General features: G+C 43.1%; 1 protein-coding gene across 1 annotated transcript in view; it reads left to right on the forward strand.

Moving 5' to 3' along the window:
- The window catches only part of chd7 (chromodomain helicase DNA binding protein 7), a 52,250-nt gene that overhangs the window by 24,411 nt on the left and 6,542 nt on the right, over positions 1-21,297 (forward strand). Inside the window, exons 4-32 of the mRNA XM_016486210.1 lie at positions 1,308-1,340; positions 1,862-1,990; positions 2,167-2,232; positions 3,008-3,063; positions 3,403-3,517; positions 4,037-4,120; positions 4,319-4,456; positions 4,581-4,702; positions 4,866-5,109; positions 5,279-5,455; positions 6,375-6,518; positions 6,614-6,890; positions 7,027-7,237; positions 7,423-7,618; positions 7,851-8,018; positions 8,266-8,445; positions 8,628-8,738; positions 9,421-9,626; positions 13,055-13,254; positions 13,358-13,517; positions 15,054-15,143; positions 15,587-15,690; positions 17,045-17,174; positions 17,335-17,392; positions 17,485-17,545; positions 17,639-17,975; positions 18,075-18,283; positions 18,576-19,322; positions 19,572-19,729. Of these exons, the coding sequence (XP_016341696.1) occupies positions 1,308-1,340; positions 1,862-1,990; positions 2,167-2,232; positions 3,008-3,063; positions 3,403-3,517; positions 4,037-4,120; positions 4,319-4,456; positions 4,581-4,702; positions 4,866-5,109; positions 5,279-5,455; positions 6,375-6,518; positions 6,614-6,890; positions 7,027-7,237; positions 7,423-7,618; positions 7,851-8,018; positions 8,266-8,445; positions 8,628-8,738; positions 9,421-9,626; positions 13,055-13,254; positions 13,358-13,517; positions 15,054-15,143; positions 15,587-15,690; positions 17,045-17,174; positions 17,335-17,392; positions 17,485-17,545; positions 17,639-17,975; positions 18,075-18,283; positions 18,576-19,322; positions 19,572-19,729 (4,911 nt within the window). The remainder of the gene's footprint in view (positions 1-1,307; positions 1,341-1,861; positions 1,991-2,166; positions 2,233-3,007; positions 3,064-3,402; positions 3,518-4,036; positions 4,121-4,318; positions 4,457-4,580; positions 4,703-4,865; positions 5,110-5,278; positions 5,456-6,374; positions 6,519-6,613; positions 6,891-7,026; positions 7,238-7,422; positions 7,619-7,850; positions 8,019-8,265; positions 8,446-8,627; positions 8,739-9,420; positions 9,627-13,054; positions 13,255-13,357; positions 13,518-15,053; positions 15,144-15,586; positions 15,691-17,044; positions 17,175-17,334; positions 17,393-17,484; positions 17,546-17,638; positions 17,976-18,074; positions 18,284-18,575; positions 19,323-19,571; positions 19,730-21,297) is intronic.

Consider the following 21,297-nt stretch of genomic DNA (forward strand, 5'->3'; position numbering starts at 1 on the left):
TTTTCTGTTTTTTGATCAAATAAATGCAGCCTTGATGAGCATAAGAAACTTCTTTAAAAAAAATTAATCCTTAACATCCCAAACTTTTGATTTGCACTGTATGTTGCTTTGTTTTTGTGCAAGAACAATGAAACGCGTTGTGTTTGTCACAGAACATGTTTGTCTATGCGTGGTTGCAGTTTATGTAATAAACCTGCCTTCTCAGTGATGTCGAGTAATTGAATGGCTCCACAGCACGGGTGACCTTGCTCTGAGAGCACCACCATGGGGGGGTCCAGCTGAAGATGAGTCATCTCACTGGCGACGGCAGGTGTCCCATTAACCCCCTGGCCCTCTCTCCTCCTCCTGAGTGTCAGCACTGGAGCGGTGTGGCTCATACAAACCTGCAGCGGGCCCTGCGTCCTCCCCCTACTACTGCCAATTAGCCCCTCTCTCTCTGCCCGTTCCTCTCAAAGTCTACACGCGCCTCGGCCCACCCTGCTGGCCTGTGTATCTTCAGCGTGTCCTGCATCCTATAGCAGCTCTGCCTTTTATGATTTATAAAGGTCAGCCATCGAAAGGAAGCCTGTCATCCCTCCCCCTAAACTGAGTGTTCTTCCTGCCCTCGTGGCTTTTTTTTTTCCCCTCCTATCCATTTTTTTCTTTCTTCCTTTTGTACGTGCCTTCTTTTTTTTTCTCCTTATTTCTGGCTGTGTTTGCTGAGCAGTGACAGTATGAAACCCAAAGCCACAGAGCGGTGCGGCTGCAGGTGCTTGAGGAGTGTTGGAGAGAGAGACTCTGACTGAGGCAAGCAGATGGCTTTAGCCAGTGGCGTCCAGCCAGAGGAACAGGTGTCTCATAGCGCAAACTAACATGACTTTTTCAATGCGCATGGTGGAATTTATTCGGTAGATGTGTTTCTATCGTAGTTTGTGCTTTTTTTCTTATCGGATAAAAAGTTTATCCTACTCTATGCACATCTTGGCATTTCCATCCAGCGTTTTTTTATGCGATAATCCAAAATGTGCATAAAAATAGGTGGATGGAAACGTAGCTATTGCAACAACAGTGTCCTGTGGTGTGTTATTATACACCTAAAATGACAGTTCATGAGACTCAAAAGACAATTCTTGTACAATTATACATGTTTTATGGCATATCGTTTGATTGCAGAACTTTTATTAAAGCATTTAATTGTTCTGTTGACTTTTTAAGCGAACTGTTAAAGCTAACAGGAGATTTCGCAAAACCTGTCGGCGAGTGAAAAATCGGGCTAAAATCGTGCAGTGTGAACTCGGCATTATGCATTCATATAAATTATAACACATTCACCGGAGGAAGAGGAAGATGATGGTGTTCAGGTAAGCGTTGCTGAAGTTTTTACTTGGCATTTATCTAATAAAGTTATTGTTCAAAGAACTTTTCTGGTGGTCGACTAATATGGTTTTTTCAGTGGTTAAAACCAATACCTAAAGATTGACAAGATAATACTGAAAAAATGTCATCTTTATCATCTCATCAATACAAGTGATGGCAAATGAGATGTGATTTGATTTGTACTCGTACCAAAAATGTTACAACCAGTTATTTGTATACGTTAGGGTTGGGCGATTTTTTCCGATTTTATCTATGAATTTGAATTTAATGTTTTGCCACGATTTTATTTTTTAGAAATCGAGGAATCACGATTTTGAATAGAAATTTTACCAAACGTTCTAGTTAAAAATCGTAAATATCGAATCAGTCAAACATTCTGAAAAAAATCGAGATTTAATTTTTTTGCCATATTGCCCAGCCCTAGTATACGTTTTTCTTTTATATTCTTTTTTTTTTTTTTTTTTTGGCCATTGTGTAACGTTTTGTGTGTGTATGTTGACTGCAGAAGAGGCGATCTAGTCGGCAGGTGAAGAGGAAACGCTACACTGAGGACCTGGAGTTTAGAATTTCTGATGACGACGATGGAGAGGATTCTCCTGGACCAAAGTCTCCTTCAACCACATCTGAGCAGCAGGTCATTATCTTGAACATTTGGATGTGTTGTGTGTGTGTGTGTTAAGTTTGTTTATGCTGATGGCTGATTAACAATCCCCACAGAGTTAGAAAACTACTGATGTAACCTGCTGTTTGTTATGCATGATGGATGTTCTCACACTGACTCAGTGTCCTTCATTCCTACGTGTGCCGTAGGAGCTGCTGGATGCGGAGGGCCCTGTGGTGGAGAAGATCATGGGGATGCGTATGGGAAAGAAAGAGGTGAGCTGAGCCATCGAAAGCCTCTCACATGAGCTTTAGCCGCTGCTGTCTACTGGATCAGGGCAGATTACACCTAACAGCTGTCTCAAATCCTGCCCCAGACCCCGGGCTGATATTGTCTTCGGCCCGACAGCAGTAGTATTAATCGAGTGAAGGCCATGGCCGGTTCAGAGCAAAGCCGGTGCAAGGTCTTGAGATGAAGCCATGTAAGAATAAACTGTCTCTCAGCGTGATTAATCTCAGGCCCTTAGACGCAGGCAGTGGCAGTGTGCAACGTTACTCCTTTGAAACAGCACCACAAAACAAAGCCTGGCCAAAAATAATAAGCCGTGCGTGGCTCTTAGTAGCGCAGCTGCAAATGGGCTCCCGCCCGAGGAAATGGTAGGTTTGGCGTCTGCCGTAGCGCTGTGGTTTTGGCAGGAAGCCAGGCCCCAGGTCAGCTCCCTGTGAATGGGTCTGTGTGTGGTAGAGGAGCTGAAGTGATTCATGACTCAGCCACACAGCGTACTACTAGCTGGAGAAAGAGAATAGGAGGAGGAGGGAGGATTGCTTTTATTTTATATATATATTTTTTAGTTTTTATCCACTCCCAGTGTCTGTTTGTCCTGGGGCATTACAGTTGAGAGCAATGCCAAAAAGCAGTGTTGTTTGTCACAGGAAGTGGGTTACACTTGTGATGGATGAAAGTTATGCACACTAGTGATTTGACAGCTCCAAACATGTTACAAACACACTTTTTGATCACCAAATAATGTTCCTGCTCTTTATTTTACAGTTGGCGTCTGGTGAAGAGGTTGAAGTTGAGGAGTTTTATGTAAAATTCAAAGGCTTGTGAGTATCTGTTATAGCATGCCTTCCATCTAGTGTCACTTATTTATATAATGAAGAAAACTGTAGAATTATCAGATTTAAAGAGTTAAACATTTAATGGAATTTTTTGCATTAAGTAGTGCAAACAAGCTACTACATGGACACCATCAGACTTTCTCAGTGCATAAAACTATGCAGATGAATCATGGCCTCTAAATACACCTGTTAATTAAGAACAAGATTCCTTATTGTGCTCCCACACAAACATCCTCAGTCTTGTTTATCTGACATGCTAATTTCTGGACTATAGTTTTGCTGAGGTCATCCGGGAAATAACTTTTTATTGTTTGTTTTTTACAGCTCTTACCTGCACTGTCGCTGGGCAGACATCGAAGAGCTGGAGAAGGATAAGAGAATCCAGCAGAAGGTCAAGAGGTTTAAGGCTAAGCAGGCCCTCAGTAACTTCCTAACTGAGGTTAGCATCAGCCCTCCATTTTCCTTGTGATCCACCATTTTGTCCTTTTTTCCCCGTTCCGTTTTCCCCCCTCTCATTTTATGGCCCTCACTGATAATGGTGGCAGTATGTATATGCTCAAGTGTGTTGTGCTGGTATGGTGGATTTTTGAACAATATCATCCATGCTAAGGCAATAAAATGACTCACTTCAGGCTCTTATCTCTGTTGTATGCAATCTCTCGGCACATGCTGCCTGGTTCAGTTCACAAGTTAAAGTAATTCAAGCTGTTGCGTTGAAATGTGTGTCAAGACTTTCATTTCTGGTTTGCAACTCCACACTATATTCGAAAGAGCTTTTCAGTCAAAACCCAGTGGGGTTTTCCCAGAGAGATTTATGCCACCCACATCAGAAAGATCTGAAAATATTCTACCTAGTAGATTCTCATGTAGAGACTCGTAGTAGTTGGGGCTCAAGCAGCAATGAAGCCACCATTCTGCAATGCTCCATCTAACCAATCAATCACAATCTTATTGACAGATGGATGATGAGCCATTCAACCCAGATTATGTGGAGGTGGACAGGGTTCTGGATGTGTCTAAAAGCACCGATGAAAATGGAGAGGTATGACTTCTCTCTCTCATCCATCCACTTCAATCGTTCTCAGCATCTGTCTCTCAAAACAACATGGGTTACCTTTGATTAAAGCTCTTAGTAGATATTTTGCAGCTGTGAAGATGTCAGTCAGACCGCCCCCAGAAATTTTAGAAGAATGTTAGAACCCTCTTTTGGATAACATTGTTTTGACGTGTGTTCCTGCAGCCTGTAACGCTGTACCTGGTGAAGTGGTGCTCCTTGCCCTATGAGGACAGCACGTGGGAGTTAAAAGCTGACATCGACCAAGGGAAGATTGAGGAGTTCGAGAGAGTGATGGAGCGTGAGCAGGAGCCGAAGCGCGTGGTAAGAGCTGGCACTTCTCTAGCCCTCTCTTTTTCACTTTGAAGTGCTGAGCAAGTGAGGGGAGAGGGCCTCGTTCTTGCGGTTGCACGGAAACCACTAACGGGAATTGTTTTATTTGAAACAGGAGCGACCTCCCGCCAGCGACTGGCAGAAATCCGAGAGTTCCAGAGAATATAAAAACGGCAATGCGCTCAGGGAATACCAGCTGGAGGGAGTCAACTGGCTGCTCTTCAACTGGTACAACACGTATGTATGCAATTACCCAGCCGTCCAGCTGCACTGCTCACTCATACACGGACTGAAGTGCATTTTTGATACCATTTAAATGCAAGGATGTCATGAATTGCAGCCTCTGTATGAAAATTCATATTCTTACGGGTGCAATTGCACTTTTTGTTTCTGTTCTCAGACGAAACTGCATTTTAGCCGATGAAATGGGCCTTGGCAAAACAATTCAGTCCATCACATTCCTCCATGAGATATACCTGAAGGGAATCCACGGCCCTTTCCTGGTGATTGCACCTCTTTCCACCATTCCCAACTGGGAGAGGGAGTTCAGGACATGGACTGAGCTAAACGTAGTTGTCTATCACGGTAGCCAGGCCAGCCGAAAGACTATTCAGGCTTACGAGATGTACTACAGAGACACACCGGTACGTAATGCTACTTTTGTCATGTGATTGGCTCCAATAACTCCAAAGTTAAAAAATGCTTATGTTTCACAAGTTATCTGCAGGACAAACATAAGGTTATACATGACTCTATACATAGGGTTGTGTTCTCAAGGGCCCTTCATCGTAACCAAAAGCTGTCTTCATTCAGGGTCGTGTAATAAAGGGATCCTACAAATTCCATGCAATAATCACCACGTTTGAGATGATCCTGACGGACTGCCCCGAGCTTCGGAGTGTGCCGTGGCGCTGTGTGATCATTGATGAGGCTCATAGGCTCAAGAACAGGAATTGCAAGCTGCTTGAGGGCCTAAAGATGATGGACATGGTTAGTGCTTCCCCTTCCATCTAAGAAACATGATGTTGCTGAAAATAGCCTGCTATAAATGTCGCTCTAGCTTTAACCTTTACTAGATACAGGATGCGGGGTTCCCATGGTGCTGGAAAATCTGGAATTATCAGGGAATTGTATTATTTTCAAGCTTGGGCAATAACGTACATTTCAAATTAAGGTGTTTTTTTTTTTTTTTAGGTTTTTAGAAAATAAATTGTCAACTCAAATTGGTCTCATTGCCTTAATGAGTCAAATATGGATTTTTTAAAATCCTTATCCAGTGATCACTAATGATTGGATAAGTAATTGAAATTCCTTGTAAAAATGGTGGAAACAATTTTTATTAGATTTGTTTTTGTTAAAGAAAAGAACAGTCACTTAACTGTCACTCACATTTTTGAACATAGACGTGAAAGGGCACGATCCAAACTAAAATTTTTACAATTAATGAACGAAAAAATTTTGTAACATGATATTGATGTACCATTTTCATGGTAATGCAATGTCTGATTTTAAAGTGGGTTTCAAAGGATGAATTTAGAGATTTTAAGTTTTCAATTGATATATAATTTCTGGTGATTTCTAAAGTGTGATAGAGGAAAAAGGCAACGAAGAAGACTTTTTTTGACAGGTCAGAACTCCTGTTATGATGTAGATTTTTGAGGTGCACTCTTGTCATAAATTAATCTATTACCCATAAATTTGTCATAAATTAATCTATTACTTTTCCTACATAATTTTTAACAAAAAACATTGATAAAATATCTATTTAGGAGTCTTAGACCTTTCCAACGATATATAGTTTTTCATGATTAGATTAGGATTTAATTGTAATATAGTGAAGTAAACTTAGGCGTCCCACAGAGGGGACGGGTGACAGTTAAGAGGTTAATGAGACTCTAACTTTCTATAGGAACACAAAGTCCTGCTGACTGGAACCCCACTGCAAAACACAGTGGAGGAGCTCTTCAGTCTCCTTAATTTCCTGGAGCCTGACAGGTTTCCCTCTGAGTTGACCTTCATGCAGGAGTTTGGAGATCTTAAAACAGAAGAACAAGTATGGAATATCAGCATTGTTAAATCATCGCAATCATTATGAGATGCATTTTCAGAGATGGCTGGATGTTATCTAATGTCACTTTCTGGTTTCAGGTGCAAAAACTGCAGGGCATTCTGAAGCCTATGATGCTGCGCCGACTAAAGGAGGATGTGGAGAAAAATCTTGCACCGAAAGAGGAGACCATCATTGAAGTAGAGCTGACCAATGTGCAGAAGAAATACTACCGTGCCATCTTGGAGAAGAACTTTGCCTTCCTGTCCAAAAGTGGTGGAGGTGGAGGTGGAGGTGGAGGAGGATCCAATGGTCCCAACCTGCTGAACACCATGATGGAGCTGAGAAAGTGCTGTAATCACCCCTACCTCATCAATGGTGAGCAGTAGACTCTGATGTAAAACTGTGTGAACAGAAAACTTGTTTTATATGTTAAGTGTATGCTCAGAGGTTATTACTTTTTTTTTTTTTCCAGTCAGCCAGACTGAAATTTCACTCTTTTCTCTATCTGTAGGAGCCGAGGAGAAGATAATGGAGGAGTTCAGGGAGAGTCACCCCTTAGACCACCCAGAGTTCCACCTCCAGGCCATGATCCAGGCTGCAGGAAAACTGGTGCTGATAGACAAGCTGCTCCCCAAACTGAAGGCTGGGGGTCACCGTGTGCTCGTCTTTTCCCAGATGGTGCGCTGTCTGGACATCCTGGAGGACTACCTCATCCAGAGACGGTAGGATGCCTGAGCCCATAGCACTGCCAACAAATTGAGAGAGAAACCTTATAATGTGTTTTAATGTGCAATCTCATATGTTGGGTAGAAAATGAAAACATTAACAATATTGGGTTAACAGAAAATGCTTAATAAAATGGCATTACCTATTAGGTTTAGTTAATACTCCTTTTCCTGTTCTCAAGGTATCCATATGAGCGTATAGATGGCAGAGTTCGAGGAAATCTCCGCCAGGCAGCTATTGACCGCTTTTCACGACCAGACTCTGACCGTTTTGTGTTTCTGCTGTGCACCAGGGCTGGAGGCCTGGGTATTAACTTAACTGCAGCTGATACTTGCATTATATTTGACTCTGACTGGAACCCTCAGAATGACTTGCAGGTAATCATGGATGTTTCTTACCATATATGGTCCCTGTGTGTGGGGAAACTGCTGGATCTTCATTAGAAGCTATTTTATTTCACAAAGCATCTTTTAGCTGCATTCCAACTAGTAACTCAGCTGGAAGTACTCTGCTGCAACCTTAACAGTTTTCTAGGATGAGTGTGTGTATATGTGTGAGTCCTCAGAGGCACTGTGTGTGTGTGTGACCGTTTTGTGCTGTTGCCTTCAGGCACAAGCTCGTTGCCACAGGATAGGACAGAGCAAGGCTGTGAAGATTTACCGCCTGATCACCAGGAACTCCTACGAAAGAGAGATGTTTGACAAGGCCAGTCTGAAGTTAGGATTGGACAAGGCTGTGCTTCAGTCCATGAGCGGGAGGGAAAATGCTGCCAATGGGGTATGAACTGCAGACAGCACCACCATTTTGTGGTGTTTCACTCGAACAGTGTTCCAGATGGTTCATTAATCAAATATACTTTGCACATGTTGGCAGTCAGTGGAAAGACCTCTAATTCCAGTGCACTCTGCCTTATTTGCCTTTTTACCGTCTGCCTAAATTTGTCCGCTCCATAAACGGTCCAAGTTGAAAACAGTAAATTTATTGAGATCTGTATTATGTTCATTCATTCTCCCCCTTTTTTTAGGTTCAGCAGCTCTCTAAAAAGGAGATTGAGGACCTTCTAAGGAAAGGAGCGTATGGTGCTCTAATGGATGAGGAGGATGAGGGATCTAAGTTCTGTGAAGAAGACATCGATCAGATTTTGCAGAGACGTACACAGACCATTACAATTGAATCAGAAGGCAAAGGCTCAACATTTGCTAAGGTGATGACATTTAAAATCTTTGTATTTAGTATTGATGATATTAACAAAACAAATTGACCTTCCTATCAATGTAATTACCTTTATATAAGCATACTACCCATTTCATCTTGCTCTTAAAATAGTGCAACCTAAAGGGTAAGTGTCTCTGATCTCACTATTTATATAAATTTTTTCCCTACCAGGCAAGTTTTGTGGCCTCTGGGAACAGAAGCGACATTTCTCTGGAGGACCCAGATTTCTGGCAGAAATGGGCAAAGAAAGCAGAGCTGGACCTGGATGTGATCCATGGCAGGGTAAGCTGCAACTTAATGGTGAAAAGGAGCTCTCTTGTGCTGTGAAATGCTTCACAGGAGATGTTGCATGAAGTGAGGCACTAATCTGTAGCACCTCTCTCTTGTGTAATCGTGTGGAGCACTTACAGCTGACTATTATTCATTGTTTCATTAATGTCGGGGTCATGCATTAGCAGCTTTTGACAGGTGTCATATTCATAATTCTGTCTGACAATTGATAACTGAAGATAGTGTGAATCTAAATCTGGATGGTTTCCACCACACTCTGTGGTGTCACTCCTCATAAATATGCTATCTGGGCATAATTAATGAGGCTGATTTCCCCAGCCTAACAGTGCGTGGAATGTAGCCGTAATTGAGCAAAGGCAAAATTGTTTAAACTTGGCCATGGGAAGCATTTTCTGTAATTACCACTGTTCTTTGCACTCAGGAGAATTGGAAGCACTAAGCAGCTTATATCCGCTTGAAGGGAAACGCCATGTTATGTCTAAATAAAAATGCTCTATCACAGTATTTTCTGCATGTGTCCTTGAGCAGAGGTCTTCCATCTTGCTGTCTAGCAGCCACCTATGTCATGGTGCTACCATGGTATAGTACTAAAAGTGCTAAACATGCACAAACCTTTTCTGCCGTCTTAAACCCTTGAGAGAGCATTCTAACCCCAGATTGTATCTCTTGTCAGAATACTCTGGTGATTGACACTCCTCGGGTCCGGAAGCAGACTCGGCACTACAGTTCTATGAAGGAGGATGAATTGATGGAGTACTCAGAGCTTGAGAGTGACTCAGAGGACAAGCCCATTCAGAAACCGCGGAGGCCCCAGGACCGAACCCAGGGGTACCCCCGCAGTGAGTGCTTCAGAGTGGAGAAGAACCTGCTGGTGTATGGGTGAGTGCAGTCTGGAAATGTTCATATTAAAGTGTTATTGTTGTTGGTTTTAACAGCTTTGTACTCCCTTTTTAGTGGGCTGCTCTAGCCTGAAAATTGAAGATTGTGCTAAATCACCATCTTGCACTTGAGCAGTTCCTGGGGCCTATCCCTATAATTAGTTGCCATTTAGCAGATGCTTTTTTTTCCCCTCAAAAGCTGCTTTGAGTGCACCAACTATACATTACCCTACAGGGCAACAATGCGCCCCCATTGGGGGGGGGGGAATCCCCACACATTTCCCACATAGAAACATACAAGTTACAATTATTGCTGCCAACTAATTCTATGCATCAGACCTTTTCAGTCCATATTTGTTGAAAACATCAATAGATCTCTATTTCCCTCAATCATAGCTCACAATGGAAACCAGCTTTAGCAGGAAGTCCATCCCAGTGCCATGAGACAGGATATTCAGCTTCCTGCTTTGTTTTATCGCCATCCAAATTCCCCTTGTCTCGTCTTGTTTTCCATTTGGAATGAGAATATCTGGTAGCTCACAGCCCACCAGTGCAGTGGCCGAGTTTGTCACGCTTCCTTGTCTCGGGGCAGTGGCAGACATGGCGCTATATAATGCACAGAATTAATTAAGCGCCAGGCCTCAGTGCACTCGTCACTAATAATGGCTGGGTGCACGCACCATGTCTGACCAGTATTTTTAATTTTTTTTTTCAGTCAGACGTGTCTAGACCCCTGGGCTATACGGCAAATTAGATCCATCAAGTCTGAGGGATTTGTCTCTTCTGATGTTTTTTTTTGGAAAAGCAGTGTAGGGCTGTGAAATCAGAGCAGACCCACACCCCCCACCCCTTTTTTTTCCCAAAAAGCCCTTTAGGCCTGTGCTTAGAGAGCGCTTGAGTACTCCATCAAATAACAAGGGCATTGGGTCTCCTCATGGTCATGTACCATGCCAGCAATGCAGTGGTGCCACCCCTCCTCCTTCAGTTTGTGAGAAATGGCACAACCGTAGAGTAGAGACCTGCGCGGGACGGATTTTTCAGTCCCGCTCCTGCAAGATTCTGTACCGCGCCCGCCCGCTCCCGCAAAAATATATCTTATCTGGTCCCGCTCCCGCCCGTGACATTCATGTTTTGTCCCGCTCCCGCCCGCAAAAGCCCGCATAGAAGTAATCTATATAGATTGTTTTAAGTACATTGAAGAAATTTACATGAAATGGTTCTGTAACATCTCCTAAGCTCCACAACATCCCAGCATAAACATAACAAACTACTACCAATAAAATATTTGTTATTTAGACTAAGCATCAACATTCACAACCACTGTTATTTTTTACGGAAAACAAGCATGGGCTGCTGCGTGCATGGTTTGGCATGGCAGAATGCGAGCAGCACACTTCCTTTATTATCACAAAAAGCTGACATCTCAGTTAATCGTGATCTCATAAAGCTCTGTTATAACACTAAATATACTAAATATATGCACAATGAATCTTTCAGAGTGTCTAAAATGAGAGGATTCGTGAGCACGCAATTTCAGCACTGCGGTGAGTAGATTCTAACTTTCACAGTTTGCTATGGCAATGTTGTTGTCATCAACTTTATAATACCTCCAGACCGCAGACATACTCGCGCTTTCCGCTTCAAGCTGCTTCCGTGTTCTACTTTGCCGGCATTTAACCAATAGCGTCTCTGCAACAAACTGATGTCATGCCGCACGCGTTGCTGTTTCTGTGTGGAGTCAAAAGGGTCTAACTCTGTGCCACCGCATAACTATAGATGTGTTAAAAAATAATGAGAATATATATACATATATATCCGAGTCCTGATCGGGAGGTAACGTCCGATTCCGATCGAGCCTGAAACCACGTGATCGGGCCCAATTTCCGATCACGTGATCGGATCTGGACATCCCTAGTACAAATGCTCTTTTTGAATTAGTTTAAAGCTGCAGTCCGTAACTTTTTTTTGGTTAAAAATGATCCGAAATCAATATTTGAGCAAGTGCATAACCAGCCAGTGTTCAAAACTATCCCCTTACTTTATCCTGTTTCACAACGGTTATTTTATAATGTTTTCTAATTTGAGTGGTACGGGGAAATTCGAGCATGCTGCTGCGTCATTACGTCACATCTGTAAACATAAAGAAGTTGTCCCGGCATGTGAGGATCCTGCAGGCGGCAGATAGTTTATAGCCTTTTCTCACAGCAGCTGGAATAATTAAATGTATAATTTTGATGGCGGATTGTAATCCAGGAAGGATTATGTGTTTATGAAACACGTGAATGAAATTAAATTATATTCAAATTTTATGTGCTTCTGATTACAGATAGCCTGGGATTACACAAGATTTGTATTTTAAAGACAACCAGTTCGAAGGGAGCATAATTTGCTTTTTGGGTTAAAATAATTTCTTATGAAATTCAAGTGGTATGACAATTAGAGATTAGACTGTTCAGAAATTGAAATGTACTCTCTTATAAACACTATATTCACATAGTCACGTAATGCTGATGTTGTTAACATTAACAATTAGAGAATAAAGTATAACAATAATAATAATTTGCACGGTTTGATGTGATATGAGCTAATTTGGATTAAAGGGGTCATATGATGCTATTTTAAAGATCATTATTTTGTGTATTTGGTGTAACAGAATGTTGACATGCGTTAATGTTCAAAAAACACATTATTTTTCAAATACTGTACATTATTGTAGGTCCTCTATGCCCCGCCTCTCTCAAACGCGTCGTTTTCAACAAAGCCCCCTCTTTGACAAGCGCAGTATGCTCTAATTGATTGGCCGAACACCACAAGCACACGTCGGAAATGTAACGCCCCTTACTATAATCGCGAGCTTCAGCTTTCAAAGTAAATATCAATAATCAGTTAATAATGTCGTTAGTTTTACCATCAGTTCAAGCCCGAAAGGGCAACAGAGTAGACCCCTTTAAATCACCATTGGTAGCGCAATTTATTGTAATGCTTTTTACCTCAGTTGGTCAGAACAAACGTGGCAGACTTGCTACTTGTTCAGATGACAATATCTGGTGAAAATTCTTATTTGGGTCATATTCCAAGACGTAGGCTAGAATCTGTGATTGAAGTAGAGTAAATGACTGCCACACACTCCTCAAAACATTAGATTCGTCCACACTGGAGCCGCGCCGGCGCACAACCCACGTAAGGAAGATAATTCCGCTAACAGCTGCAATTGCAGGTTTTCAAACAAAGATGGCGACAAAGAGGCAAAACTTGCGGACTGCAGCTGTAACTAGTCTTGTCAGTGACACCTTTTTTTTCCATGCTTTTTTTCCCCCATGCATTACAAAACCAAACAACTGCAGAATTTTTGAAATAACTGAAAGGACACAAACTGAAGTTTTCACATGCTATATTTGCTCTGGCTAACTTGTCTTCTGTTGTGCATAGCTGGGGCCGCTGGGGTGACATCCTGTCCCATGGACGCTTTAAGCGCCCACTGAGGGAGCGAGACGTAGAGACCATCTGCCGCGCACTCCTGGCCTACTGCCTGCTCCACTACCGTGGAGACGAGAACATCAAGAGCTTCATTTGGGACCTCATAACCCCTACCGAGGATGGCCAGAGCCGCACACTGACCAACCACTCTGGTAGGATGCTGATCTGGAACCAATCTGAAAATGGCATAATTTCTTTCCTTTGTCAGCATCTGCCTCTTCACATGCTAAACAAAGGCATTTCTGTGGTTTTTAGGACTGTCTGCTCCAGTGCCCCGGGGGCGTAAAGGGAAGAAGGGGAAGCCGCAGGCTGCTCAAACTCACATGCCACAGGCTGACTGGCTTGCTGACTGTAATCCTGACATCCTCCTTCAAGAGGACAGTTACAAGAGACACCTGAAACACCACTGCAACAAGTATGTACCATTTCACAAACTGCCCTTTCCCACCTTAAGGACACTTATGTATTCGTTAATGTATCATCTTATTTTTGTCCCTTGTTTTCCACTGCTTTGAATATTTCATTAGCAATATGTTGCACATCAGACATTGGTGCATTAGTATAATCTAGATCTATTCAGATTTGTACCTGACATATGAATGGAAATCATTCCGCCAATTTTTGTATAATGATAAAAAAAATCCTTATCAAATGATTAGAAAGCTTGTGGAAATTCTCTGGTCAAAAAGTGAAGAGCCCAGATTTAAAATTCCACACAGCCAGCTCAGTTCTTCTGCCGTCTTGTTTGAAAGTAACCTTTTGCCTTCAAAGCCTGATATCCTCAGAAGCAGGTGCATTTGAAAACTTGTGAAGAGCTTTTCAAGTTGAAAAAGTAGTTGAAGCAAACTTGCGAGTTTAGCTGAACATGTCCAAAAGCGAGTTAGCGCTGTTACCTTGTGGTGCAGATGTTTCATTAAGTTGCTTGGCTCCTCTGTAGTTTAGCTTTGACTAATGAATGACAGTTAAAAATGGCCAACTGTAGAGAATCTGGCAAAAGAAAGAGTCCCATCTTTCTGGCAAAGGCTTCTGCCAAGTTCCTGAAATAATGAATGACAGGCCATGAGGAATCTTTTTCATCTCTGAAATTAAAGATTTTAAGATCACTCAATAATTCATCATTCGGCTCGTCAGGCCGCACATGATGCTTTCGCCTCTCGCCCCACACGTCCATTATGCTTCGCATGCTGCCGGCTTGCGTCTTTTGTTTTTCGAGGCCTCTCCGGTTTCATTTGATAAATAATTTCTGTTGCCAGGCCAGCATTGTTGTGTCCTGCCTTACGCTAGGCAGTGACAGAGAGAGAGAGAAAGCAAAACACTGTTTACACTGCTGGCTCTGATGTGCATCCAGAAAAGGGGAACAGAGCAACAGCTGAGGAAACGTTATGAGACGATAAATTCGAGGTGCTTAGACCGCCAACCATCTGCTCGCCGCACTGCAAACTTCTGCCTCTGTACTTTGGAGGCGTCCCGTTAGCACCTCCCTAACTTCCCTAACAGCATTAGGAAGGAAATGAAAACGAGAGGATGAAGGTGTTGGAGTGCATACGCGTGGAGGAGGGGGGCGAGGGTGGGTACGGGCGGCTCCCCAAGCACAGCGGCGCAGTGCCAGGCCAGGTGCCAGGCAGACCTGTTGGAAGCGGGTGAAAGGCGGCACACACAGAGGTGATTATGTGCAGCCATCTGTCAGGCGTGGAGGCTGCCGCACAGCGTTGCTAATCAGCCCTGGCAGCATGATGGATGAGCCATGGCACATGCCAAAGAGCTGCTGCTGCCGCTGCTACTGCTGCTGGCACAGCTCGGAGCTGGCCAAACTTGCTCACTCTTTTGTTTTCTGCCTTCTCCCCTTACCTTTGTGCCTTTTTCCTTCATTTCATTCTGTGTGTCACTCCATTAACCCCAACTCATCTTTGTTTTTGTTTTTTGTCTCTCCTGCTCTTTCTATCTCTGACAGAGTGCTGCTGCGGGTCCGCATGCTCTACTATCTGCGACAAGAAGTCATCGGAGACCATGCAGACAGAATCCTGGAGGGAACCGATTCAAGGTTGGCATCTCTCTCCATTCCCTTCTACCGAATCCTGCCTGCTGTTATCTTTCCTCTCCCTCCATCACCTTCTCCTCCTCCTCCCCCTTTCTGACAACACCCCCACCCAGATGTGCATGCATTTATAATGTGCAAACATGCCCGCCATGTTGATGCTCTCAAGGACTTGACTGAAGTTCTAATGACTGCGAGGGGCTCGCGTGTGCACGCAAGTGCATGGGGTGAGATAAGCGAGTGGCTCAGATCTCTGGCCGTAATCAGGTTGGCCCTGAATAAACAAGATGAGAAATGGGCCTAAATGAGATGCGGCTTGCTAATGCTCATGTTTCCTACCAGATGTCTGCAGATAGACATTAATGCCGCTCTCATTAGATTATGTGAAGCTGTGGCCATCTCCTGGATTTAATCACCCTTTCCTGTGTTTGTTTGTCTTTCGCTTATAGCGAGTTGGATATCTGGATCCCACAACCCTTTCACGCTGACGTCCCCACTGATTGGTGGGATCTCGAAGCGGACAAGTCCCTCCTAATCGGCGTCTTTAAGCATGGTAAGCTCCGCCTCTTCACAGCTGACGCTCTCTGATTGGTGCTTTTGCGGTGACAGGCGACAGTTTTTGCTAATGTTGACCTATTGTAATATTGCCTAGAGATTGATTGGTGATATTTTCCAAACGGCTGATCCTGCACTCGATGGAGACTGGCTGGGAAAATGGATGGGGAAAGAGACGAGATCTAATCCATCAGAGGCAGCAGGCACCTCTCAGCACATTTTATTAACATTGACCCGCAGTGTTAAGAAGTGTTCTGGGAGAACCTGCTGAATTCCCAGTTTGGGACGTGATTGTTTTCTTTTGTGAATCTGCGCAGCTGTCCCAATTTATCTTTCGGGGAAAACAAGGCCAAAAGCTGTATTAAAAAAAAAGAGATGGAGAGGGGTTTCTCTGTTGCTGACTTTTAATTGTATTAAGTATAGTAAGAGCAGCTTTATTTAATAATGTCCGCTGCTCTCGCCACTGATATTAATCTTGGCGAGGGGCTTTTATTCTTCGCTCAGATTGGTCTTTTTCGTGAATGTGTGTACAGAGAGCGCTCTCTCTGCTCTCCCCCAGTGCGCTGTGCTACCTCGTTAACTCAGCTGGCCTCCATACATGCGCACGCACACACACAAACACACACAGGAGCGTGTATATAACACAGGCAGCCTGTTCTTAATCATAATCCCAATTCAGTAGGGAGGTCTGGGGAGGAAACCGGGAGAGAAGAGGTGGCAGGCCTGGACTGCAGAGGAAAGAGTTCATGATTACAGTTTGGCTCGGGGCGCGGCGGCAGTTAGGAACAATGTGTCACCGCATAAATCCTAATTGAAATGTGATGTTCTGGCGGGGGAGGGGGTGCTCGAGCCCCGTCTGATCAGCGGCTCAGCTGAAGTGGGTCCAGCCTGCCAATCGCCTCCCCTGTTGTGCACTGTAGGGATCCGCAGGCTCAAATCTGTTCTGCTTGGACAGTTTCAACGGGCATTTTCCTTTGGCTCTGCCTTTTGTTTCTTTAAATTTTTTTTCTTTTGGTTTGATTTAATCTTCTGGTAGTTTTTGAAAGGATTTCACTTTGTATTATAAGGTTGATTTAGTTTTTAAGGGTTTTTTTGCATATTTTTTCTTCCATTATTATATATTTTTTTTGGTACATTAATTGTTGTACATTAAAAGTTTTTAGCACCTCACGCAACTAACATTTTATTTAAACATTCGATTTTTTCTATTTCATTTTAAACTGCATTTGACACACCAGTAATACTTTTCTCTGCTTTCACATCACCAGGGGAAATAAAAGCTCCCCAGCCCACAGCCCAGCCTGTAATTATGCATATTTTATGTTCACCGCTGCTCTCTTTTCTTCCGCTAGGCTATGAGAAGTATAACTCTATGCGTGCTGACCCCACCCTGTGTTTCCTGGAGAGGGTGGGCATGCCCGATGCCAAGGCCATCGCTGCCGAGCAGAGGGGAGCGGACATGATGGCAGATGGTGTCGAGGGGTAAGTTTGGCCCAAAATCACAGCCCCAGCAAGAGGGACTCCTCCTGCTCTTTCTTTCTTTGGCTCTCTCCCTCTTTCTTTATCGCTCACCCCGCTTTCCTTTTGGTTCTTTTCTTTGTTTTCTCTCCCACACTAAAAGCTTTTCTCTTTTTCACAATAGAGAGGATGAGGACCCAGAGTACAAGCCACTCCGGATGCAGTTTAAAGACGATCTGGATGTGAGTTTGGAAATACATTAGTCTTGACTGTATCTAAAATCAGTATTGGTAATAAATTGGCTTATGTAATGTTTTCTTTGCCATGTTTGTAGGATTTTACAAACTCTCCCCTGGATGATAAAGACGATGGGATGGATGGCGAGACTGGAGAAGGTATTTATTTCCCCAGCATACAGGTGTTACCCATCATACTTCAGATTTTTACTTCACTGTGCTCACCGTTGCCGTCTGTTTGTCCACCCTCAGCGCCTAAGCCTGGTGAGAATGGGAAAGCGGGCAATCTGTACTGGCCGCCAGCCTCTGCTCTGACAGCCCGATTGCGCCGCCTCATCACGGCCTATCAGCGCACTCACAAGCGTGAGCAACTAAGGCAGGAAGCCATGACCAAACCTGACCGGCGCCGAGGCCGTCCGCGTGATGACATCCTTGCCATGGTGACAGAGGGAGGAGCTTATGCTCCAGATGGAGCGGTGGCTTTTATGGCTGAAGGAGGGCCTTTCATGGCCAAGGGATCACCTTTCATCCCTGATAGCGCCGCCCTGCTGGCTGATGGAGCGGCTTATTTTAAAGAGCGAAGGCAGAGGTGAGTTACATCTAGATCTTCCATTAAAAAAAAAAAAATCTGTATTTCTCCTTTAGTCACACATGACCTCATTTCCATTTACCAACATCTGTTTTCCAGATGGACAAGGCGTGAAGAGGCCGATTTCTACCGTGTGGTGTCCACATTCGGTGTGGTTTATGACGTGCACAGACAGTGCTTTGACTGGTCCCAGTTCCGTGCTTTTGCTCGTCTAGACAAGAAGACAGACGAAAGCCTGGAAAAATATTACTACTCTTTTGTGGCCATGTGCAAGCGGGTGTGTCGGATGCATGTCAAATCCGAAACAGGTGAACTACTGTCTTTTTGAATTATTTGAATTTATCTTGTCAATTCCTGCTTGCTTGTTGTTTTTGTTGTCTAGTCCCAACATATTTTTTTCTTCATTGTGATCACAACCTAGTCTGCTTCCGCTACCTTTGAGTAGCTCCAGTTTCCTGTCGGTTATGTCTTCATCCCTAGAAGAAAAATATTAGCAGAAGAAACATGCAAGATATATCAGAACCGTATCGATATTAGCTTGTATATCTTTTTAATACTGGACATTGTAATATTGTGAAGTCTGAATTGATTTGTAATTAGCATTTTTTTTTTTATATATATATATATATATATATATCTCACTCTTTCGTATCGAGCTGCTGCGGCGGATCAGGGAACAGGTGTTGCCGCACCCTCAGCTGGATGAGAGGATGAGTCTGTGCCAACTAAGCCCTGACCTCCCAGCCTGGTGGGAGCCCGGACGCCATGACCGAGACCTCCTGCGGGGCGCCGCAAAGCACGGTGTCAGCCGCACTGACTACCACATACTCAACGACCCCGAGCTCAGCTTCTTGGAGGCCCATCGGAAGTTAACACAGGGCAAGGGTGCGGAGGTGCCCATCATGTCTGATCCTCTTACACCTCTGAACCTGCTCAAAGACGAGGAGGTGAAGGAAGAGCAGGGAGATGACTTGGTGCCCAAAGTGGAGAATGGTGACATGGAGGAGGTCAAAGAAGAAAAACCTGAAGCCCTCTCTCCTAAAAAAGAAGAGGAAGCAAATGATTTGGGTCTGAAGCACGAGCCTAAAGAGGAAAAGATAGAAGTGGAGGAGAAAGATGATACGATGGAGGTTAAGACCAAGGTAGAGCAGGGTTGTCCTGTGGATGGTATGACTGATGAGAAGCCCATGAATCAGGAGCCCACTACCCCCGAGGACAAAAACGCTGAGGATGAGAAAGAGCCACTGACCACTGAGACTAAACTTCCTACTGACAAAACATCCAAAGAAGTTGAGGAAGAGAAGATGGATGAGGACGACAAATCAGAAAAATCTTCACAAGCTGAAGGTGAATGTTAGACATTTGGGGTTTCATTTCTGTTGACACTACATTTATGGTGTAGGCTATGCATCAGAGAAACATGCCTAAAAAAATTTTGTATGATCCAAAAACAAACAAAACCAGTTTTAGAACAAGCTCTTTCTTTATTTTAATTTCTTTTAATTGGCTGGTCAGGATGCTCAAAAAGTAATGGATTTTGATTTGGGAAATCTTATTGCAGTTAAGCTTGTATTAAAAGATGATTTTTATTTGCAGTTGGAGGAGCCTCTGAGAGGAAGAATTTTGATGAGGAGAGTAACGCCTCCTTGAGCACGGCCCGCGATGAGACCAGGGACTGCTTCAGTGTTGATGACGTTGAGCCGTCAGTCTCTCAGATGTTCAGTGAACGTTCACTGTTCTCTTTCTGGCCTAAGGTTAGTTAAACCATTTTTTCCACTTCACTCAAAATTTTCTTTCCTTTTTTTAGATTGACTATGCATTGACACATCCATTTCCCCCCTCTTCTAGCATGTAGTAATATAGTTTGCCACAAATGTGGTTTAGAGATAAATGAAGAAAAATGGAGCCAAGCCCAAAACTTTGAAGAAGACATGTGATGTAGGGGTGGGCGATATGACCAAGATCTTTTATCACGATATGAGTAATTTTATATCACGATAACAATATATATCACTGTATAGTTCTTTTTTTTTTTCTTCTTTTAATTAGGTTTTTATGATATTAAAATCTTTGATACCATAGAATTTTCATAATCCTTGTCACCAATGTTGATATCAAACTAATACAAGAAAATAATACAAAAATAAAAATCAAGCTCACTGGAGATAAATAAACAGTCAGTGATGAAATAAGGATAAGAAACGAATTACAAGCAATAGGACAAAAAACTACAATAAATAATAGGCCTGTCGCGATAATTAAATAACCGTCTAATCGTGATTATTTGATCTAACTGTTACGATTATTGTGCTTTTTATACGAGACAAGGGGGAGTCATACACCAAAAGAAACAGAAGCGCACCAGTTTGCTTTTCATGCATTGTATAGCCTATACAGGGCTCCAGACTCATTCTTCCCACTGGTCGCTCTTTTGCAACTAACTTTTTCAGCTGGTCGCACGAGCACATGATTTGGTCGCAATGTTTTTCTTTTCTTTTTTTTTGCTCTACAACATGGGATTACTCAATGCATGCTGATGAACTTTTATCATAGTTTATAGTTATATGGAAACGAAAGTGGTTAACATTCAACCTGTTCTTTATCATCGGTAGTATTATTTCTGATTTAAATTTTGTGAATGGGAGTTTCTTTCTCTTTTGCTAAGGGCTTCGGATGCTTTCACTTTCGAATTCCACCACATGCTGTATTATATACCGACTAATAAATTACAGAACGTTTTGCAAACACTGAGGAATCAAATAAATAAATAAATAAAAGAGAGCCTCCATGGCGTAATGTGAGGTAAACAGCAAAGTTTTTCAAAAATGAAAACAAAAAGAAAAGTAAAACTAACGGTGACGGTGCTTGCATATTTTTTCCCCCACAAGAATAAATACCAGCATGTTCACCTTCTCTGGTTTAAGAAGCAGTCTTTTACTTGACTTTCGCTTGAAAACCATCCATCGTTTCCTCAATATGCGTGTCATTTTTGCTGCGCGCAGCTTTGCGCTCGTGCTGACACGGCGAGTATACTCTCTAAGCGCTGTTTCGTTATGCTTTCAGTTTCGTTTGCCGTTTGATGTTTCTCATATGCAACAGAAATTGCAGTGCTTATGAGTTCACCAACACGGTGGTCGCGCCAGTGCGACCGCACAAAATTTTGTCGCACAGGCAGAAAAAATGGTCGCAGTCTGAAGCCCAGCTATATTTAATGTGCACCAAAGATTTTTTTTCAAGATATTGTTTTTGAAGTGAGTATTTAGTGGATTGCGTTTAACAAAGGGTTTAAAAGAGTGACCATTAGTTCCACAAACACAGTATT

Source organism: Sinocyclocheilus anshuiensis, unplaced genomic scaffold (assembly GCF_001515605.1).
Source record: "Sinocyclocheilus anshuiensis isolate Anshui unplaced genomic scaffold, SAMN03320099.WGS_v1.1 scaffold329, whole genome shotgun sequence".
In the NCBI taxonomy this organism is placed as follows: domain Eukaryota; kingdom Metazoa; phylum Chordata; class Actinopteri; order Cypriniformes; family Cyprinidae; genus Sinocyclocheilus; species Sinocyclocheilus anshuiensis.